At 42.5% G+C, this 20410-nt stretch overlaps 1 protein-coding gene across 7 annotated transcripts in view; it reads right to left on the bottom strand.

Annotated features, from left to right (window-relative positions):
* Positions 1–20410, bottom strand: part of BIRC6 (baculoviral IAP repeat containing 6) — a 338837-nt gene that overhangs the window by 119894 nt on the left and 198533 nt on the right. For all 7 annotated transcript variants that reach the window (XM_056567403.1, XM_056567397.1, XM_056567396.1 and 4 more), the window contains 3 exons: positions 12076–12207; positions 6686–6853; positions 6420–6593 (listed from right to left, as the gene is read on the bottom strand). In XM_056567403.1, coding sequence (XP_056423378.1) covers positions 6420–6593; positions 6686–6853; positions 12076–12207 — 474 coding nt within the window. The remainder of the gene's footprint in view (positions 1–6419; positions 6594–6685; positions 6854–12075; positions 12208–20410) is intronic.

The raw sequence follows: 20410 nt of genomic DNA, 5'->3' as shown, positions 1-20410 counted from the left end.
AGGTGCTGTTTTTGTCAATGTTTTTGTAATTCTGGAAAACCCCTGTAATACTCTATATACACAAGCACAAAAGGCCCCTTCATTGGCATTTTTTCTACACCACAGGCATTGGTAGGAATTTATATATATTAACCCCTTAAGGACCAAGGACGTACAGGTACGTCCTTGGTCCTACTCGTGATATAACGCGGGGTTACACGGTAACCCCGCATCATATCACGGCGGGCCCGGCGTCATAGTGAAGCAGGGACCCGCCGCTAATAGCGCGCAGCGCCGATAGGCTAAAAGCGAAAGTGAAACCATGCCGGTTAACTCAGTGGGCTGTTCGGGTTAGCCGCGGCGAAATCGCGGCATCCCGAACAGCTGACAGGACAGCGGGAGGGCCCCTACCTGCCTCCTCGCTGTCCGATCGCCGAATGACTGCCCAGTGCCTGAGATCCAGGCATGAGCAGTCATGCGGCAGAATCATCGATCACTGGTTTCCTATGAGAAACCAGTGATCAATGATGAAGATCAGTGTGTGCAGTGTTATAGGTCCCTATGGGACCTATAACACTGCAAAAAACAAAGTGGAAAAAAAAGTGAATAAAGATCGTTTAACCCCTCCCCTATTAAAAGTTTGAATCACCCCCCTTTTCCCATAAAAAAAACAAAAAACGCAGTGTAAATAAAAATAAACATATGGTATCACCGCGTGCAGAAATGTCCGAATTATAAAAATATATCATTCATTAAACCGCTCGGTCAATGGCGTGCGCGCAAAAAAATTCCAAAGTCCAAAATAGTGCATTTTTGGTCACTTTTTATATCATTTAAAATCAATAAGTCCTATCAATGCAAAAATGGTACCGTTAAAAACTTCAGATCACGGCGCAAAAAATGAGCCCTCATACCGCTCATACACGGAAAAATAAAAAAAAGTTATAGGGGTCAGAAGATGACAATTTTAAACGTATTAATTTTCCTGCATGTAGTTATGATTTTTTCCAGAAGTCCGACAAAATCAAACCTATATAAGTAGGGTATCATTTTAATCGTATGGACCTACAGAATAAAGATATGGTGTCATTTTTACCGAAAAATGTACTACGTAGAAACGGAAGCCCCCAAAAGTTACAAAACAGCGTTTTTTTTCCAATTTTGTCGCACAATGATTTTTTTTTCCATTTCACCGTAGATTTTTGGGCAAAATGACTGATGTCATTACAAAGTAGAATTGGTGGCGCAAAAAATAAGCAATCATATGGATTTTTAGGTGCAAAATTGAAAGAGTTATGATTTTTTAAAGGCAAGGAGCGAAAAACAAAAATGCAAAAACGGAAAACCCCCCGGTCCTTAAGGGGTTAATAAAATCTAGTAAAAATATTTTTCAGGTGTGGGTGAAATGGATATTACTTTTAACAGGAGAATTAGGTAATGACTACCAGAGTTTAAGCACCATAATTCCAGTGCTGATGAACATAAGGTCTAGGGCAGTGGTCTCCAACCTGCGGACCTCCAGATGTTGCCAAACTACAACTCCCAGCATGCCCGGACAGCCAACGGCTGTCCGGGCTTGCTGGGAGTTGTAGTTTTGCAACATCTGGAGGTCCGCAGGTTGGAGACCACTGGTCTAGGGGTTACATCCATAAAATAGGTACAAAAAAACATATCCTATATCCACCTGAAAGCGACTTAAAATTATCTTTTATGGGAGCAACCTATCTACAAAAATGCATTTTTTGAAATCTTGTCAGAAATCTTGTGTCAGAAATGTTTTAGACATTCTTCTAATGATAATCATTATCGCTGGGCCTGTAGCACACAACAAGTATTACTGGAGTAGAGGTTAGTGGATCTTACTAAAGAGTGGCTATAAGAAGGAGAGGCACAATGTATTAACTGTATAGACATTTCACTATAATGGGGATTAGGCTGCAGTAACCCCACAAGGCCACTACACAGTGAATAGAGCTGTCTGCTTTCAGCTCCATTCAGAGTGTAGATCCGGCAGCTGCGGCTATGCCGAACCGCTGATAAACCGGGTGCAGTGTCATCACCCCGCTTATATGTTTGATGGCATATTCTGAGGATCTGCCATCAATGTGTGTGACTGGAAAAACCCTCCAAGGCTAGTTAATAGCAGCAAGCATTTTTCTCATTTTTCTTATGTGCCTGTCTCCCAACCCAGATGACAGACAGGGAAATTACTAAAATATGCGAGGACATTTATCCTTAAAGGGGTATTCCAGGCAAAAACTTTTTTTATATATCAACTGGCTCCGGAAAGTTAAACAGATTTGTAAATTAAGTCTATTAAAAAATCTTAATCCTTCCAATAGTTATTAGCTTCTGAAGTTTTCTGTCTAACTGCTCAATGATGATGTCACGTCACAGGAGCTGTGCATGATGGGAGAATATCCCTTGTATGATGGGTGAATATCCCCATAGGAGCTGCACAGCTCCCGGGAGGTGAGTCATCAGAAAGTAGTTTGACAGAAAACAGCAACTCAACTTCAGAAGCTAATAACTATTGGAAGGATTAAGATTTTTTTTAATAGAAGTAATTTACAAATCTGTTTAACTTTCCGGAGCCAGTTGATATATAAAAAAAAAGTTTTTGCCTGGAATACCCCTTTAACCCCTTAAGGACCCAGCCCATTTTCACCTTAAGGACCCTAGCATTTTTTGCAAATCGGACCACTATAACTCTGGGATGCTTTTAATTTTCATTCCGATTCGGAGACTGTTTTTTCCTCGACATAGTCTACTTTATGTCAGTGGTAAATTTTTGTCGATACTTGCATCATTTCTGGTGAAAAATTCCAACATTTTAGGAAAAATTTGATTTTTTTTTATTTTTGTAACTTATAAACTCTCTGCTTATAAGGAAAATGGACATCCCAAATAAATTATATATTGATTTACATATACAATATGTCTACTTTATATTTGCATCACAAAGTTGACATGTTTTTACTTTTGGAAGACATCAGAGGGCTTCAAAGCTCAGCAGCAATTTTCCAATTTTTCACAAAAATTTTAAAATCGCAATTTTTCAGGGATCAGTTCAATTTTGAAGTGGATTTGAAGGGCCTTCGTATTAGAAATATCCCATAAAAGACCCCATTATAGAAACTGCACCCCTCAAAGTATCCAAAATGACATTCAGAAAGTGCGTTAACCCTTTAGGTGTTTCACAGGAATAGCAGCAAAGTGAAGGAGAAAATTCAAAATCTTCATTTTTTTACACTAACATGTTATTGTAGATCCAGTTTTTGAATTTTTACAAGGGGAAAAAGCCCCCAAAATTTGTCACCCAATTTCTCTTGAGTATGGAAATACCTCATATGTGAACGTAAAGTGCTTTGTGGGTGCACTAGAGGGCTCAGAAGCGAAGTAGCGACAATGGGATTTTGGAGAGTGAATTTTGCTGAAATTGTTTTTGTCACATTTAGCCCTATTGTGCCATAACCGAAAAAAAAAAAAAAAAATAAATTAAAAAAAAACACATGGCACACTATTTTGGAAACTACACTCCTCAAGGCACGTAACAAGGTGTACGGTGAGCCTTAACACCCCACAGGTGTTTGACGACTTTTCGTGTTTTTTCCCAAGTTTACCATTTTTACAAGAGGTAACAGGATAAAATGCCCCCCAAAATTTGTAACCCCATTTCTTCTGAGTTTGGAAATAACCCATGTGTGGATGTATGTGGGCGTTTGGAGAGAGAATTTGTTTGGAATGGAAGTCAGGGGCCATGTGCGTTTACAAAGCCCCTATGGTGCCAGAACAGTGGACCCCCCCCCCACGTGACCTTATTTCGGAAACTACACCCCTCAAGTAATGTATTAAGGGGTGCAGTGAGCATTTACATCCCACTGGCTTTTTACAGACATTTGGGACAGTGGGCTGTGCAAATTAAAAATAAAATGTTTAATTTTCATGGACCACTGTTCAAAAAATCTGTCAGACACCAGTAGGGTGTAAATGCTCACTGTAACCCTTGTTACATTACATGAGGATGTAGTTTCCAAAATCGGGTCACTTGTGGGGGGGGGGGGGGTTCCACTGTTCTGCCACCATGGGGGATTTGTGAACACTCATGGGCTTCAATTCCTGCCAAATTCATTCTCCAAAAGCCCAATAACGCTCCTTCTCTTCTGAGCCTTGTAGTGCGCCAGCAGAACACTTTACATCCACATTTGGGGTATTTACATACTCAGAAGAAATAGTGTTACAAATTATGGGGGCTTTTTTTCCTATTACCCCTTGTGAAAAAAAAAATTTGGGATAACACCAGTGGTGCTCTCACTTCTGAGCCTTGTTGTGCACCCGCAGAGCATTTTACGTCCAAATATGGGGTACAAATTGTGTTACAAGTTTTGAAGATCTTTTTTTCCCTTTTACCTCTTGTGAAAATGAAAAGTATGGGGCAACACCAGCATGTTAGTATAAAAAATAACATGCTGGAGTAGACCCCAACTTTACCTTTTCATAAGGGGAAAAAGCCCCCCAAAATTTGTTAGGCCATTTCTCCCGAGTACAGAAATACCTCATATGTGGCCCTACACTGTTGCCTTGAAATACGACAGGGCTCCGAAGTGAGAGAGCGCCATGTGCATTTGAGGCCTACATTAGGGATTTGCATAGGGACGGACCCGGATGCAAGAATGACACTTGCATCCAATACTAAAATTACCCTACGGCAGTGTTTCCCAAACAGGATGCCTCCAGCTGTTGCAAAACTACAACCCCCACCAAGCACAAACTACCAAAGGACATGCTGGCAGTTGTATTTGTGCCTTCTGCTGTTGCATAACAACAACTCCCAGCATACCCTTTTGTGCATGCTGGGAGTTGTTGCTATGCAACAGCAGGAGGCACGGCCATACCTCCTGCTGCTGCTCTGCCTGATGCAGACGCCGCTCCTGGGGCCCCGATCCCGCCGCCAATGCCGGGGATCGGGTGCCCAAGGTCCAGGTGAGGACTCCCGGCATCCCCTCTCGCCCTCCGGAATAGAGGCGGAGCGAGTGCAGATAGGGACACCCCCACAGCAGCAGTCCTGATGACGGTAACGGCCGACGAATCAGGACGATCGTGAAGTGGCACCAGTGCCACCACACTCCTGCTGTGGACGGCACTATCACCCTTTTTTTCCGGGTCACAGGGTACCCGATTGACTCGGAATCGCCGCAAATCGACAATCTCAGGACCCACCCAGGGGTTTGCACAGGGTGCCTGCTTAATGATTTCAGCAGGCATACCAGTCCGGTGTATAGGTATGCCCTGGGTCTTTAAGGGGTTAAAAGTTGTTACTTCATTGTAAGCCAACATTATATGATTACTGTCTGTAAAGTTGCATAGGAAGAACAAGATAGTGTGTCCTCCCTTTTCTCAGAGAAATGCAGTAATGTTCAGCATTTAAATATATGGAGCAAAATTGATCATTTTCATAGGGACATTAACATGCAAACATTTACACGATACAGGAACCAACGGATCTAAATCTATCATCATTTTAAATACAGAACTATTATCAAAGGTGTTACCAAAACATGTACTTTATGCATTAAGGGTCCATTCACACAAGAGAATTTCCAAGAGGAACTCTGCTTGGAAATTCTGGTGCAGCAATCTCCCAGTGTGTTTAATGGGACTTTACTGTACCCTACAGACCACAGAATTTCCACAGTTTCACTGCAGACATTCTGAATTTTGACCGTGCGGGCATGCTCCAACACAATTGACAGCAATGCAGTCCATGTGGAATTCTCCTGGAAAGAATGGAATTTTTTTTTTCAATTATTATTATTATTATTATTTATAATAATCACTTATGAATGGTGATCAATATCAATGATTGGTGGGAGTCTGACCCGGACTGATCAGTAGCATGAAAAGGCCACTGTATTCCAATGAACCTGGGCCCTTGAACGTTTATCCAGGCATATGCAACTGCATCTTTTACTACAGCTCAGCTGATTTAAAAAAACCAATAAACATAAATTGGATGTAAAATGTAGTCTCTACTTTTAGGAAATTTAAATTATTTCAATTACCATATCCAATGCCTCAGCTCACCGCAGAACCTTTTTGTAAGCTTGAGGTTTTATAGTTATTGAATTTTGACTTTTAGATCGAATCAAGTTCTTATGAGGAATCCACCTCTGTCAGTGTAAATAAATATATATATGTGTGTGTGTGTGTGTGTGTGTGTGTAATTTATCTATCTATATATGGACATATACCCAGAGCTGCCATCTTTAATATTGATTATTTTAAAGATAGGCTATCAAGCTGTTTTCAGGGAAAAACCCTTAAAATATGATACTTATCAAAATACTTTAAGATGAAACATAAATACAAATCGAAAATCAAGTTATTAATGTAATAACAGATGGTAAGCCAATTGCTTGTATATGTGTATAAAAGCATACCTTTCTCAGTATGAAGTCTCTTAAAGGAATCTGTTTTTGATAAGCTTGGGTCTGAGATAACCTTGGAACCAAGTTTGACTGTTAGATCTACAGAACGAAAGCCTTGAGGAAGCTTTTTATCATACAAGAGAGTGAGAAGCTGTGCAAGGGTCATTTCAGGAGGTAACGGCTGACCTACAGGACAAAAACATAAAATACATAAATACAATATGCAGTTCTATCCCATCCAGTCCATGCACTAAAATCCTATTACAAAGCAACTGTACCTGGCAGCAACTTATGGTAAAGGTGGAACACAGGGATGCTGATGGTCTTGCTTGAGGAGTCTACTCCTGTGGAAGAGCCACCTACTTTATCAGTCATTACTCTGCCTCGTCTAGACGGTGGACGAGGTGGTGTGGAGGAGACGGCCCTTTTTGATTGAGATTTTAAACCTTTGATGTTAAAAACAAATAAATAAGAGAAAGAATAAATAAAATGAACAAAGACAAAATAACTAGTTTAAGTGAGAATAATGCAAATATATATATACACACACACATACATACATACATATATATATATATATATATATATATATATATATATATATATATATATATATATATATATATATTAGTCATGGCCATAAATGTTGGTATCCATGAAATGTTTCAAGAAAATGAAGTATTTCTCACAGAAAAGGATTGCAGTAACAAATGTTTTGCTATATACACGTTTATTCCCTTTGTGTGTATTGGACCTAAACCAAAAAAGAGAGGAAAAAAAGCAAATTGGACATAATGTCACACCAAACTCCAAAAATGGGCTGAACAAAATTATTGGCACCCTTTCAAAATTGTGGAAAAATAAATTGTTTCAAGCATGCGATGCTCCATTAAACTCACCTGGGGCAACAGGTGAGTTTAATGGGCAACAGTAACAGGTGTGGGCAATATAAAAATCACACCAGAAAGCAGATAAAAAGGAGAGAAGTTCACTTAGTCTTTGCATTGTGTGTGCCTGTGTGTGCCACACTAAGCATGGACAACAGAAAGAGGAGAAGAACCAAAATTGTGGAAAAATATCAACAATCTCAATGTTACAATTCCATCTCCAGAGATCTAGATTTGCCTTTGTCCACAGTGCACAACATTATCAAGACATTTGCAACCCATGGCACTGTAGCCAATCTCCCTGGGCGTGGATGGAAGAGAAAAATTTATGAAAGGTGTCAACGCAGGATTGTCCGGATGGTGTATAAGCAGCCCCAAACAAGTTCCAAAGATATTCAAGCTGTTCTGCAGGCTCGGGAAGCATCAATGCCAGCGTGAACTATCCATCAACATTTAAATTAAATGAAACGCTATGTCAGGAGACCCAGGAGGACCCCACTGCTGACACAGAGACAAAAAAAAGCCAGACTATATTTTGCCAAAATGAACTTGAGTAAGCCAAAATCCTTCTGGTGAAACGTCTTGTGGACAGATGAGACCAAGATGGAGCATTTTTGTAAAGCACATAATTCCACTGTTTACCGAAAATGGAATGAGACCTACAAAGAGAAGAACACGGTACCTACAGCGAATATAGTGGAGGTTCAGTGATGTTTTGGGGTTGTTTTGCTGCCTCTGGCACTGGGTGCATTGAATGTGTGCAAGGCATCATGAAATCTGAGAATTAGCAACGGATTTTGGGTCCCACTGTACAGCCAGGTGTCAGAAAGCTGGGTTTGCTTCCGAGATCTTGGTTCTTCAAGCAGGACAATGACCCCAAACATTCGCCAAAAAGCACCCAGAAATGGATGACAACAAAGCGTTGGAGAGTTCTGAAGTGGTCAGCAATGAGTCCAGCTCTAAATCCCATTGAACACCTGTAGAGAGATCTTAAAATTGCTGTTGGGAAAAGGCGCCTTCCAATAAGAGAGACCTGGAGCAGTTTGCAAAGGAAGAGTGGTCCAACAATCCTGCTGAGAGGTGTAAGAAGCTTATTGAAGGTTATAGGAAGCAACTGATTTAATAAATTTTTTTCCAAAGGGTGTGCAACCAAATATTAAGTTAAGGGTGCCATTAATTTTGTCCAGCCCATTTTGGAGTGACATTATGTCCAATTTGCTTTTTTTCCTTCCTTTTTTGGTTTACCGTATATACTCGAGTATAAGCCGAGTTTTTCAGCACGATTTTTCGTGCTGAAAACACCCCCCTCGGCTTATACTCGAGTGAACTCCCCCACCCGCAGTGGTCTTCAACCTGCGGACTTCCAGAGGTTTCAAAACTACAACTCCCAGCAAGCCAGGGCAGCCATCGGCTGTCCGGGCTTGCTGGGAGTTGTAGTTTTGAAGCCTCCGGAGGTCCGCAGGTTGAAGACCACTGCGGCCTTCAACATCATCCAGCCCCCTCTCACCCCCTTTAGTTCTGAGTACTCACCTCCGCTCGGCGCTGGTCCGGTCCTGCAGGGCTGTCCGGTAAGGAGGTGGTCCGGTGAGGAGGTGGTCCGGGCTGCTATCTTCACCGGGGAGGCCTCTTCTAAGCGCTTCGGGCCCGGCCTCAGAATAGTCACGTTGCCTTGACAACGACGCAGATACGTCCTTGTCTAGGCAACGGCTCTATTCCGGGCCGGAAGCGCGGAGAAGAGGCGCCCCCGGTGAAGATAGCAGCCCGGACCACCTCCTCACCGGACCACCTCCTTACCGGACAGCCCTGCAGGACCGGACCAGCGCCGAGCGGAGGTGAGTACTCAGAACTAAAGGGGGTGAGAGGGGGCTGGATGATGTTGAAGGCCGTAGTGGTCTTCAACCTGCGGACCTCCGGAGGTTTCAAAACTACAACTCCCAGCAAGCCCGGACAGCCGATGGCTGCCCGGGCTTGCTGGGAGTTGTAGTTTTGAAACCTCTGGAGGTCCGCATGTGGAAGGCCGCAGTGGTCTTCAACCTGCGGACCTCCGGAGGTTTCAAAACTACAACTCCCAGCAAGCCCGGACAGCCGATGGCTGCCCGGGCTTGCTGGGAGTTGTAGTTTTGAAACCTCTGGAGGTCCGCATGTTGAAGGCCGCAGTGGTCTTCAACCTGCGGACCTCCGGAGGTTTCAAAACTACAACTCCCAGCAAGCCCGGACAGCCGATGGCTGCCCGGGCTTGCTGGGAGTTGTAGTTTTGAAACCTCTGGAGGTCCGCAGGTTGAAGACCACTGAGGGCGAATGATGAGAAGAGGATGATGAAGGGGGGGGGGGGGGTGTGGGGATGATGAAGGGGGGTGGGGATGATGAAGGGGGGGGGTGTGGGATGATTACAAGGGGATGATGAAGGGGGGATGTGTGGGATGATAAGGGGATGTGTGGGATGATGACAAGGGGATGATGAAGGGGGGATGTGTGGGATGATGACAAGGGGATGATGAAGGGGGGATGTGTGGGATAAGGGGATGTGTGGGATGATGACAAGGGGATGATGAAGGGGGGATGTGTGGGATGATGACAAGGGGATGATGAAGGGGGGATGTGTGGGATGATAAGGGGATGTGTGGGATGATGACAAGGGGATGATGAAGGGGGGATGTGTGGGATGATGACAAGGGGATGATGAGGATGTTAATGACGGGTCTGGATGATGACAGGGGGGGATGAGGTATTTCCCACCCTAGGCTTATACTCGAGTCAATAACTTTTCCTGGGATTTTGGGTTGAAATTAGGGGTCTCGGCTTATACTCGGGTCGGCTTATACTCGAGTATATACGGTAGTTCCAATACTCAGAGGGAACAAACATGTGTATAGCAAAACATTTGTTACTGCAATCCTTTTCTGTGAGAAATACTTCATTTTCTTGAAAAATTTCTAGGGTACTAACATTTACGGCTATGACTGTATATATGTATGTATGTGTGTATATATATATATATATATATATATATATATATATGGTTGGCTGGGTATCTGCTGTTCAGCGACTGATCTAGAAGTCCCACAAAACCTTTTAATGCATTCATTCGACTGTTTTAGGCATCCCAATTTGTCAAACATTTCCTTTAACCTCTTTACTCAATAGTCTGTTTTGACCTTAATGACCGAGGCAAATTTTCAAAATCTGACATGTGTCCACTTATTTGGTAATAACTTTGGAACGCTTTTACTTATGAAAGCGATTCTGAGACTGATTGTTAGTGACATATTGTACTTTAAATTACTGGTAAATTTTGATTGATATATTTAGCACTTTTTGTAAAAATTTGCATTTTGTTATACCTTACATTTGCTGAATTTTAAAATTTCATTTTTTTGCAGACTTTTCATTTTAATCAATTTTTTTCTGTAACACAGTAGGTGTTGACAAAAAAATACAACACAAGATTTATTCCCTGAATTCTGACGTATTTAGAAATATTCGATATGTGGCCTTTATGCGCTACATGTCTCACACAGGCCTCAGACATGAAGGCGTGCTGTGAGGATTTTGGGGCATCCTTTTAGTTTAGGATATTTTGTCTGCATCATATAAAGTCGCAGGCCTTGGGGTGCAAAAATATTTTTGGGAGACAAATTGACACTTTCATTGGTACCATTCTGGGGTACATGTGACTGATTTTTTTTATTTCAGTTTTTATGAGGTGGTATACATAAAAAAAATCTATTCTGCGGTTGGTTGTTTTTTTTATAAAAAGAATTTAGATTGGTCGTCATGCGGTATAAATGACAAATTTACATTTCTCTGCAGGTTGATATGGTTATGGCAATACCAAATTTCTATACTTTTAAAAACATTTTAGTTCATTTATAGCATAAAAGTCGCCGTATTCTGTGGGCCATAACTTTTTTATGGACTTTTTTTGCGGGACATGTTTTTTGGGATTTTTTATTTATTTTATTATTTTTTTCACATTTTTACATTTAACTTTTCTTTTTTTACACTATTATACACAATTCAATGAAGTATACATCTGTACTCCATTGAATTATGCCTATGTCTGTCATAGACATAGGATAGATCAGTCACTACCTTAGGTAAAGACTGATCTGTTGCCATGACAACGGAGGCTACTGTCAGACCATCAGCACTCTTTCACTTTGGAGAGTGCTGATCGGTGACAGAGAGAGCTCCCTCCCTCTGTTACCCTAATAGACGCTATGGTCACCGTGACAGCAGCGTCTACAGGGTTAATTCAAGATCGGATGCCCGCTCCGATCCCGAGTGCCCTCCTCCGATGGGGCCCCCTCACCACCGATTGCTTCACTGTGGACGGAGGAGAGGAGGAAGGAGAGGGGGAAGGAGAGGGGGAAGGAGAGGGGGAAGGAGAGGGGGAAGGAGAGGGGGAAGGAGAGGGGGAAGGAGAGGGGGAAGGAGAGGGGGAAGGAGAGGGGGAAGGAGAGGGGGAAGGAGAGGGGGAAGGAGAGGGGGAAGGAGAGGGGGAAAGAGGAGACCCCCGCCAGATCCCTGCTATTGGCCCGTCTGTACTGACCGGCCAATAGCAGTGATCGTCGGCCAGGGACCGCTGCGATTGGTCCCTGGCTGGCTTCAGGGAAGCTCGGCTGTGCAGCACAGCCAAGCTCAATAAACTGTCACAGCGCCATTCTCATCAGGTACATGTATGTGGTGTTTCGGGAAGTCATCCCTAATCATCACATACGTGTACCTGATTTTGCGGGAAGGGGTTAAAGATATATTAGGCTGCTGTTATGTACACTTACCTGAAGCAACAACAACACTGTAGTTATCCTGGAATCCATTTTCTGCTTTCACCTTCTCTTTCTCCTCGTGGTTTTTCTTCTCCTTGTCATCTTTCTGTTCGCTTATCAGCTTAGCAGTAATACTTGGTGTGTCTAACAAGAGAGGAATAACAAAAAATAGATAACTTAGGGCACCCAAGACAACAAGACAAAGCCATCATAGGAAAAAAGATTCTGGGGCAGATTATGCTCACAAAGTCTATAGAAGCTGCCCCACTATAAATACACCACCCTCTTTATCCTCCAAAGATCACTTTTGTGAGCAGATTTTTCAGTGGAAGCCCCTTTGATAAGACCAAATAATGTAATTATAAGTGCTCTGAAGTATCTTGATGCAGATTATTGAGTAGGAGACTTGTAAGGAAACCTTAAGTAAGATGCTGCCAGCATCTTACCACATCACTGGAACTAAGAGCAGGAAAAGCATTTCCAAGACAGAGCACATCAGGATAGGAAAAGGTTAAGACAGTTATAGTGCATCTCCCAATATGATGCCCTAAGCAAAGGAGCCTTGCTGGGGACTGAGCATAAGATGGAAAGCTATGCAGGGATTAAATTGAGAGCCATACTGGGGTCTAGGAAGTAGATGGGGAACTAGGCTGGGAACTAGGAATGAGATGAAGAGCCACAAGGAGGACTAGGAATAATATGAGAAGCCATGCTGGGAACTAGGAATGAGATGAGAAGCCATGCTGAGGACTAGGAAAGAGATGGGGAGCCATGCTGGGAACTAACAAGCAAATAAGAAGTTATTCTGGGAACTAGGCATGAGATGGGGAGCCATGTTGGGAACAAGGAAGCAAATGGGAAGTTATGCTGGGAACTAGGAATGAGATGGGGAACCATGCTGGGAACAAGGAAGGAAATGGAAAATTGTGCTAGGAACTAGGATTGAGGTAAGGAGCCATGCTGGGGACTAGGAATGAGATGGGGAGCCATGCTGGGAACAAGGAATGAGATGAGGAGCCATGCTGGGGACTAGGAATGAGATGGGGAGCCATGCTGGGGACTAGGAATGAGATGGGAAGCCATGCTGGGAACAAGGAATGAGATGGGGAGCCATGCTGGGAACAAGGAATGAGATGGGGAGCCATGCTGGGAACAAGGAATGAGATGAGGAGCCATGCTGGGAACAAGGAATGAGATGAGGAGCCATGCTGGGAACAAGGAATGAGATGGGGAGCCATGCTGGGAACAAGGAATGAGATGAGGAGCCATGCTGGGAACAAGGAATGAGATGAGGAGCCATGCTGGGAACAAGGAATGAGATGAGGAGCCATGCTGGGGACTAGGAATGAGATGGGGAGCCATGCTGGGGACTAGGAATGAGATGGGGAGCCATGCTGGGGGATCAGGATTAAAATTGAAAGCTATGCTGGGGACCCGCAATGAGAAGGGGAAACATGCTTCAGATGAGAAATAGGATAATAGGATTGAAAGCTATGCACAGGAGCAGAATTATGATGGGGATCCAGAATGGGATCAGGAATGAGACTGGGAGGCATAAGGGTCCCTTAATAAGAAAGGGAGTGCCGATGTGGAGAATGAGATAGAAGCCATGCTGGGGACCAGGCATATGAGAACAGGGGAGCCATGCTGAGACCATGATTGACATGGGGAGCCATACTGAGGACTAGGAATGATAGAGAGAGCCATGATGGTGACTAGCAATGACATAGTAAAACAGACACGGGTACCAGGAATTAGATGGATAACCTAGATAGCCTTGCTAGAGATTAAGAATCAGAGAGAGATGCAGGGGACAAAAACTTACAGGGCATACCATGCTAGGGATAAAGTAATTCAATACAAATGACACAAGACATGACTGTTTGTCACCATCATCATTATTTATATTTGGCTACATATTAATAATACTTCTTGGTACTTTTCTTTCCCATCTACCTGGGTGTCTTTATATTGTAGGATGAAGCTTACTCTGCTTGTTTGTGAATGTTGTCCCTATTCCTACATTCTTCTGTCCTTAAAGCCTCACCGCTTACTTCACTGCTCTTTCATTCTACTGTTTTTCTAGCTCCACTGAAACAGCCATTGGGTATATAACTTGATGCCTGCCAGCATCGTCCACTAGGGGGAACTTCTGGCACATGATTTTAATGGTTTTTTAGTTGTACGATGGCTATATTAATCCATAAGCAGTGAGCTCCCCCTAGTGGTAAATAAATGGATGCATAGCAGTCGAGGGTATTAAAAATAAATTAAAAATAAACTAAATGTGAACCTGAATAGGATTTACCATAAATTGGTCATCACTGAGGGCACAGCTGCTCAAACAACATCTCTCTAAATGTTTGTTTATACGGTAGTATAATATGTGAAATGTCCACCTGGAAAACACAGTAATTCTGCACATTTGAAAGTTCCGGCTGACGTTAGGGTAGCTCGTAAATGCATTGTCTCAAAGGCAGCAAAGCAGTTCTGAGTGAAATCCGCTGAAAGGATAGACATGTATATTCTTTCTGCGGACGCCAGGATCGGGAAAATTCCATTGTGTGCAAAGTGCAGAAGAATTCCATTGAAACCAACGGGACTTTGATGCAGCGGAATGTCCTTGAGGATTACTCCAGTGGATTCCACACTGACATTCTGCTATGTGAACATACCCTAAAGCAGTCCTTTCAAAACAGTGTGCCACCAGCTGTTGCATAACTACAACTCCCAGCATGTACGGACAGCCGAAGGCTGTCTGGGCATGCTGGGAGCTGTAGTTTTGCAACGGCTGGTGGCACACTGTTTGGAACACACTGCTCTGAAGTCTGTGTCAATGAGGTATAATAAGTAAATTGGTTTGTAGAATCACACCTTGTAGCCTGCATCCCTAATAGGATAGGTGTAACTACATGTGAGATATATATATATATTAAAGTATATATATATATATATATATATATATATATATATATATATATATACACACACCGTATTTATCGGGGTATACCAAGCACCGGCCTAGAACACGCACCCTCATTTTACCAAGGATATTTGGGTAAAAAAAGTTTGTTACCCAAATATCCATGGTAAAATGAGGGTGCGTGTGTGCGCGTGTATACCCCGATACACCACCAGGAAAGGCAGGGGGAGAGAGGCCGTCGCTGCCCGCTTCTCTCCCCCTGCCTTTCCTGAGGTCTAGAGCCCTGCTGCCGGCCCTTCTCTCCCCCTGGCAATCGGCACCGCTGCCCGTTCTGTCCCCCTGACTATCGGTACCGGCGCCGATAGCCAGGGGGAGAGAAGCGGCGCCGACAGCCAGGGGGAGAGAAGGGGCAGCGGCATAATGTTGCACACTGTGGAAAAAGGCAAATCTAGATCTCTGGAAAAGGACTTGTAACCTTGAGATTAGGGATCGACCGATTATCGGTATGGCCGATATTATCGCCCGATAATCACGATTTTGGGCATTATCGGTATCGGCAATTACCTTGCCAATACCGATAATGCCCCGCACCGCGAACGCCCCCCCGACCCGCTGCACCACACCGCTGCACCACACCGCGACCTAGTCCTCAGACAGTTCCCTTCTCCTCTTTCTGTTGTCCATGCTTAGTGTGGCAAACACAGACACACAAAGTAAAGACTAAGTGAACTTCTCTCCTTTTTCTCTGCTTTCAGGTGTTATTTTTATATTGCCCACATCTGTAACTTGCCCCAGATGAGTTTAAAGGAGCATCAAATGCTTGAAACAATATTATTTAACCACAATTTTGAAAGGGTGCCAATAATTTTGTCCAGACCATTTTTGGAGTTTGGTGTGACTATGTCAGATTAGCTTTTTTTGCTTCCATTTTTGGTTTAGTTCCAATACACACAAAGGGAATAAACATGTGCATAGCAAAACATTTGTTACTGCAATCCTCTTCTGTGGAAAATATTTCATTTTCTTGAAACATTTCAACATTTATGGCCATGACTGTATATAAGGAAGGTGACAAAAAGGTGTATCCATTTATAAGCAGCACTTTCTGTAATAGACAAAGCAATATGAAAGATTTATTAATGCAAGAATCATTGCTTGCAATATCTGTGCACCTAGCGGATGCTAAATCCATCACTTATGCACATAGACGTGCATCACAAGAGGCCTTGTCTATAAACATTCTGTCCTTGACATTGGAAACATTTTAGGAATTTAGATATTTTGAGCCAATAATCACGCTTTTCTGAGCAGACTTCTTCGCTCACTAAGCAGCAGTTAGTTTTATCGGTGACATTTTCATGGACATGACTCAGAGGGCAAACCCGGCTATTACAGAATGCATCGCCATTTCTTGTAGAACGAAATAACAAATGCAAAACACTTGACTTCCATCCATTTAATTGTCCGACGCTAGACAGTAATGACATGATAAATAATGACCGAGTGAATTGACTTTGCCGCTCTATAGACTGAATAAAGCCGGAGAGAGCAGAGCTCAGGAACAGTAAAAAGAGCTGTTATGGCTCTCGTCCGATGAAAAATGAACGTCCATCTTTTAATAATATTTTAATAAATTGCACTGCATAAGTTTAAATGTGTTACAGCACACTTTTCTGATACAAAGCACCAAATCTACAGTGTAGCCATATTATTTATACAAGTCTGGTTGTCTGCAGTCACCACTAGTAGGGATCGTCTAGGAATAATTTATACAGCTCCAACCGAATTCAATAAATTTGTATGCGGTAAGCTCTATAACTCTCGCTAGCAGTGTCTGCAGACAGCTAAACATATATTTTTGCAATTAATGTGTAAAGGGAAGCATAGAATATGGCCCTATTCAGACAAAGAGAGTAGACTCCTTGCGGCTGCCCTGCAGGAACTCTTAGCATAACGTTTGGTACTGGTAATGTAGATGCATTATTAAGTCTGTCAATCACTGAAAAATAACCCCCCCCCCCCCCCTTTCCACTGGACTCCTAAGTGCAGAATAAGCAAAGGTATAAACAATTACAATGCTATATACACATCGAATATTTGCCACAAATGTGTTAATAATGTACTCTGGTCTTCCTGCTCCATAACCTATCGCAGTTTTTTCCAGCCAGGGTGCCTCCAGCTGTTGCAAAACTTCAACTCCCAGCATGCTGGGAGTTGTAGTTTTGCAACAGCTGGAGGACCCTGGTTGGGAAACACTGACCAATTGTCTTCAATCTGCACTGCATTTTCTACATAACAGGTTCCCTTTAAATTAGTTTTCTGGGGCTTTATATTGAGGGCCAATATCAGATTGATAGGGGCCAGAGTCTCAGCAGCCCTATCAATCAGGAGTGTGAGCACTGTATTTTACTACCAAACCAAGCTAGGTACCTCTGTAGTGGCTGCACCTGGTACTACACAAAACTCAGTGCTATTCTCTTAAAGGAGTACTCTGGTGGAGGGTATCCCTGCTCCGTCCTGCCCGGGCTGCAAAATAAACCATCACTCACCTTCCTGGGTTCCCGCGGAGCGCCACTACAGCTGATCGGTCCTCCGGTCCATCTTCTTCATACTTCCGTGTGAACGAAGCGTCACATGGCGCTCAGCCTATCACCGGCCGCCGCAATGTTCTGCCTCGGCCCATAATAGGCTGAGCGCCATGTGACCCTTCGTTAGACACGGAAGTATGAAGAAGATGGACTGGAGGACCGATCAGTAGTAGTGGCGCTCTGCGGGAACCCAGGAAGGTGAGGGATGGTTTATTTTAATTTATTTTGCAGCCCGCGCAGGATGGAGCCGGAGGACTCTGCACCAGAGTACTCCTTTAAATGTGACTGAGCTGTGATGAACTGCAGTACCAGGTATAGAAATACTGTGTCTAGCAATCAATTCAGTGCTTGCAGCACTCACTCCAATGCTGTGCACCGTCAATCAGCAGATCAATGGGGACTCCAAGAATTAAAGCCAATTTCTTTAACCCCTTAACGACCACGGACATAAATGTATGTCCTGGTACGGTGGTACTTAGCACACCAGGACGTACATTTACATCCCGTTTATGATCGCGAGCATCGGAGCGGTGCTCGCATCATACTCTGCAGGTCCCGGGGACCCGCCAGTAATGGCCGATATCGGCGATTGCGCGGATGTCCGCCATTAACCCTTCAAATGTTGTGATCTCCCGGCATCTTCTGCTCTGGTCTGAGATCGAGCAGACCAGAGCAGAAGATAGCCGATAATACTGATCAGTGATCTGCCCTATGCATAGTACTGAACAGTATTAGCAATCAACTGATTGCTATTGATAGTCCCCTACGGGGACATAAGTGTAAAAAAAAAAAAAAAGTAGTAACAAAAATAATAAGTTAAAAATACCCTCCCCTAATAAAAAAAAAAATTGTCCCTTTTTCCCATATTACCCCCAAAAAACATAAAAAAATGTAATATAAACAAATTTGGTGTTGCCGTGTGTGTGTCTGAACTATCAAAATATAACGTTAATGATCCTGTATGGTGAATGGCGTAAATTTAAAAAAGTCCAAAAATGCTGCTTTTTTGTCATTTTATTCCCAAATATTATTTTTTTTTAAATAAAAAGTGGTCTAAAGTTTTATACAGGAAAATGTGGCATCAATAAAAAGTACAGATAACAGCGCAAAAAAGGAGCCCTCATACCACCCCATATAAGGAAAAATGAAAAAGTTATAGGTGGTCAAAATAGGGCGATTTTATATTACTGATTTTGTACAAAAAGTTTGAGATTTTTTTAAGCAGTACAAAAATAGTAAAGTATCTAGCCATGGGTATCATTTTAATAGTATTGACCCACAGAATAGTGTGCAAAATTTTGGTTTTCATTTAAATGTCCTCCCTAAAAAAAATTATTCTTTGGGTTCGCCATACATTTTTGGGTAAAATGAGAGGTATCATTATAAAGTGCAATTGGTCACGCAAAAAACAAGCCCTTATATGGGTCTGTAGATGGAAATATAAAAGAGTTATGGACTTTGGAAGGCGAGGAGGAAAAAACAAAAACGCAAAAATAAAACTGGCCTGGTCCTTAAGGTCAAAATGGGCTTGGTCCTTAAGGGGTTAAAAAGCAGCACCAAACCTGTCTGCAGGTTGTGTGTGGTAATACAACTTGGCCCTAATCACTTTAACGGAACTGAGCTGCAAAACCACATACAACCTGCAGACAAATGCAGTCTTAAGGCTCCTTTCACACTATGACTGTTCTTGTTACGGAGAAAAACGGGAGTTTTAACAGGCAAAGAGGATCCCATTAACTTGAATGGGATTAATCTAACATCCATTCTAAGTTTAGTTATGATTATGATTTGTGTCATGCATTTTTCTCCAGCTATCTTCCTAACAGATGTCACCTACAGGACGAAAACTGTAGTGTGAAAGGAGCCTTAGTCTCCTCGAGACAATATAATATTTAGAAGTTTGTCTGGCTTCTGGGCAGGTAAATAGAATGAATGTTTCTTTAGATATATATGTAACCATCTCTCCCCAATTATCTATATGTGAGCGCACACACACCTTTCTTCCTGATCAATACTTCTTTTTGTTGCATGGGTGAAATATATAAAAGCACCAAAACCCAATCATTGCAGGATTCTCCCAAGCAGGATAGATGTCTATGTTATAGGCAGGCATTTAAGAGGAGACTTTACTGTTTAAGTCTCAATGGGAAAGTAATAGGCTACGCGCAATACCTGAAATAGGGAAAAGATGAATATCATAACTGGGTGGGTCAAAAGGTTCAGCCTCACAATATGTTTAATGTCTAAGATGGGACAGAGATGAAACTTTGCTGCTTCTCTTCCACATTATTAACTTTAATGGACAATAATAGTTCTCGGTAGGTTACTTTATCACCAGTCTAGACATTTATATTAAAAATTTATGTCATTGAATAAGCCTTTCCAATAGTACTTTGTCAGCCCCAGACGTGATGCAGCAATTGAAAGCACCGTGGATATGATATTAATATAATTATATAAAAGAACAAGGTAGATTCCGTAGGGTAATGTAAAATACTCAATATACAATTGAGAGACCTCAGACACCAGTATTACCATGCACAACATACTGAATTCTGAAAGGGCGAAATAATTCTATTAATAGAGAACCTGTTTTAATCTAAGAGGGGTTGCCTGGTCAAGAGAGGAGTTTCTGCTTGGAAAGCCCTTTCAAAAAAGCAAATGTAAAGAACTGTTCTAAAGATGGCTTTCCACATTTGTAAACTCTACAAAAACTATAGCATTTTAAATAGTGCCATGTAAATAGATGTCCACACATAGATTTCCCTAGCCATATAGGCTAAAAAAAAAAAAAGGTAAAGGGGATAAGATGTCTGACTGTCCCGCCCCTGGGGAC

The sequence above is a fragment of the Hyla sarda genome, chromosome 3 (assembly GCF_029499605.1).
Source record: "Hyla sarda isolate aHylSar1 chromosome 3, aHylSar1.hap1, whole genome shotgun sequence".
In the NCBI taxonomy this organism is placed as follows: domain Eukaryota; kingdom Metazoa; phylum Chordata; class Amphibia; order Anura; family Hylidae; genus Hyla; species Hyla sarda.
Note: the sequence above shows the minus strand (reverse complement) of the source record. Positions and strands in the feature narration are given on the sequence as shown.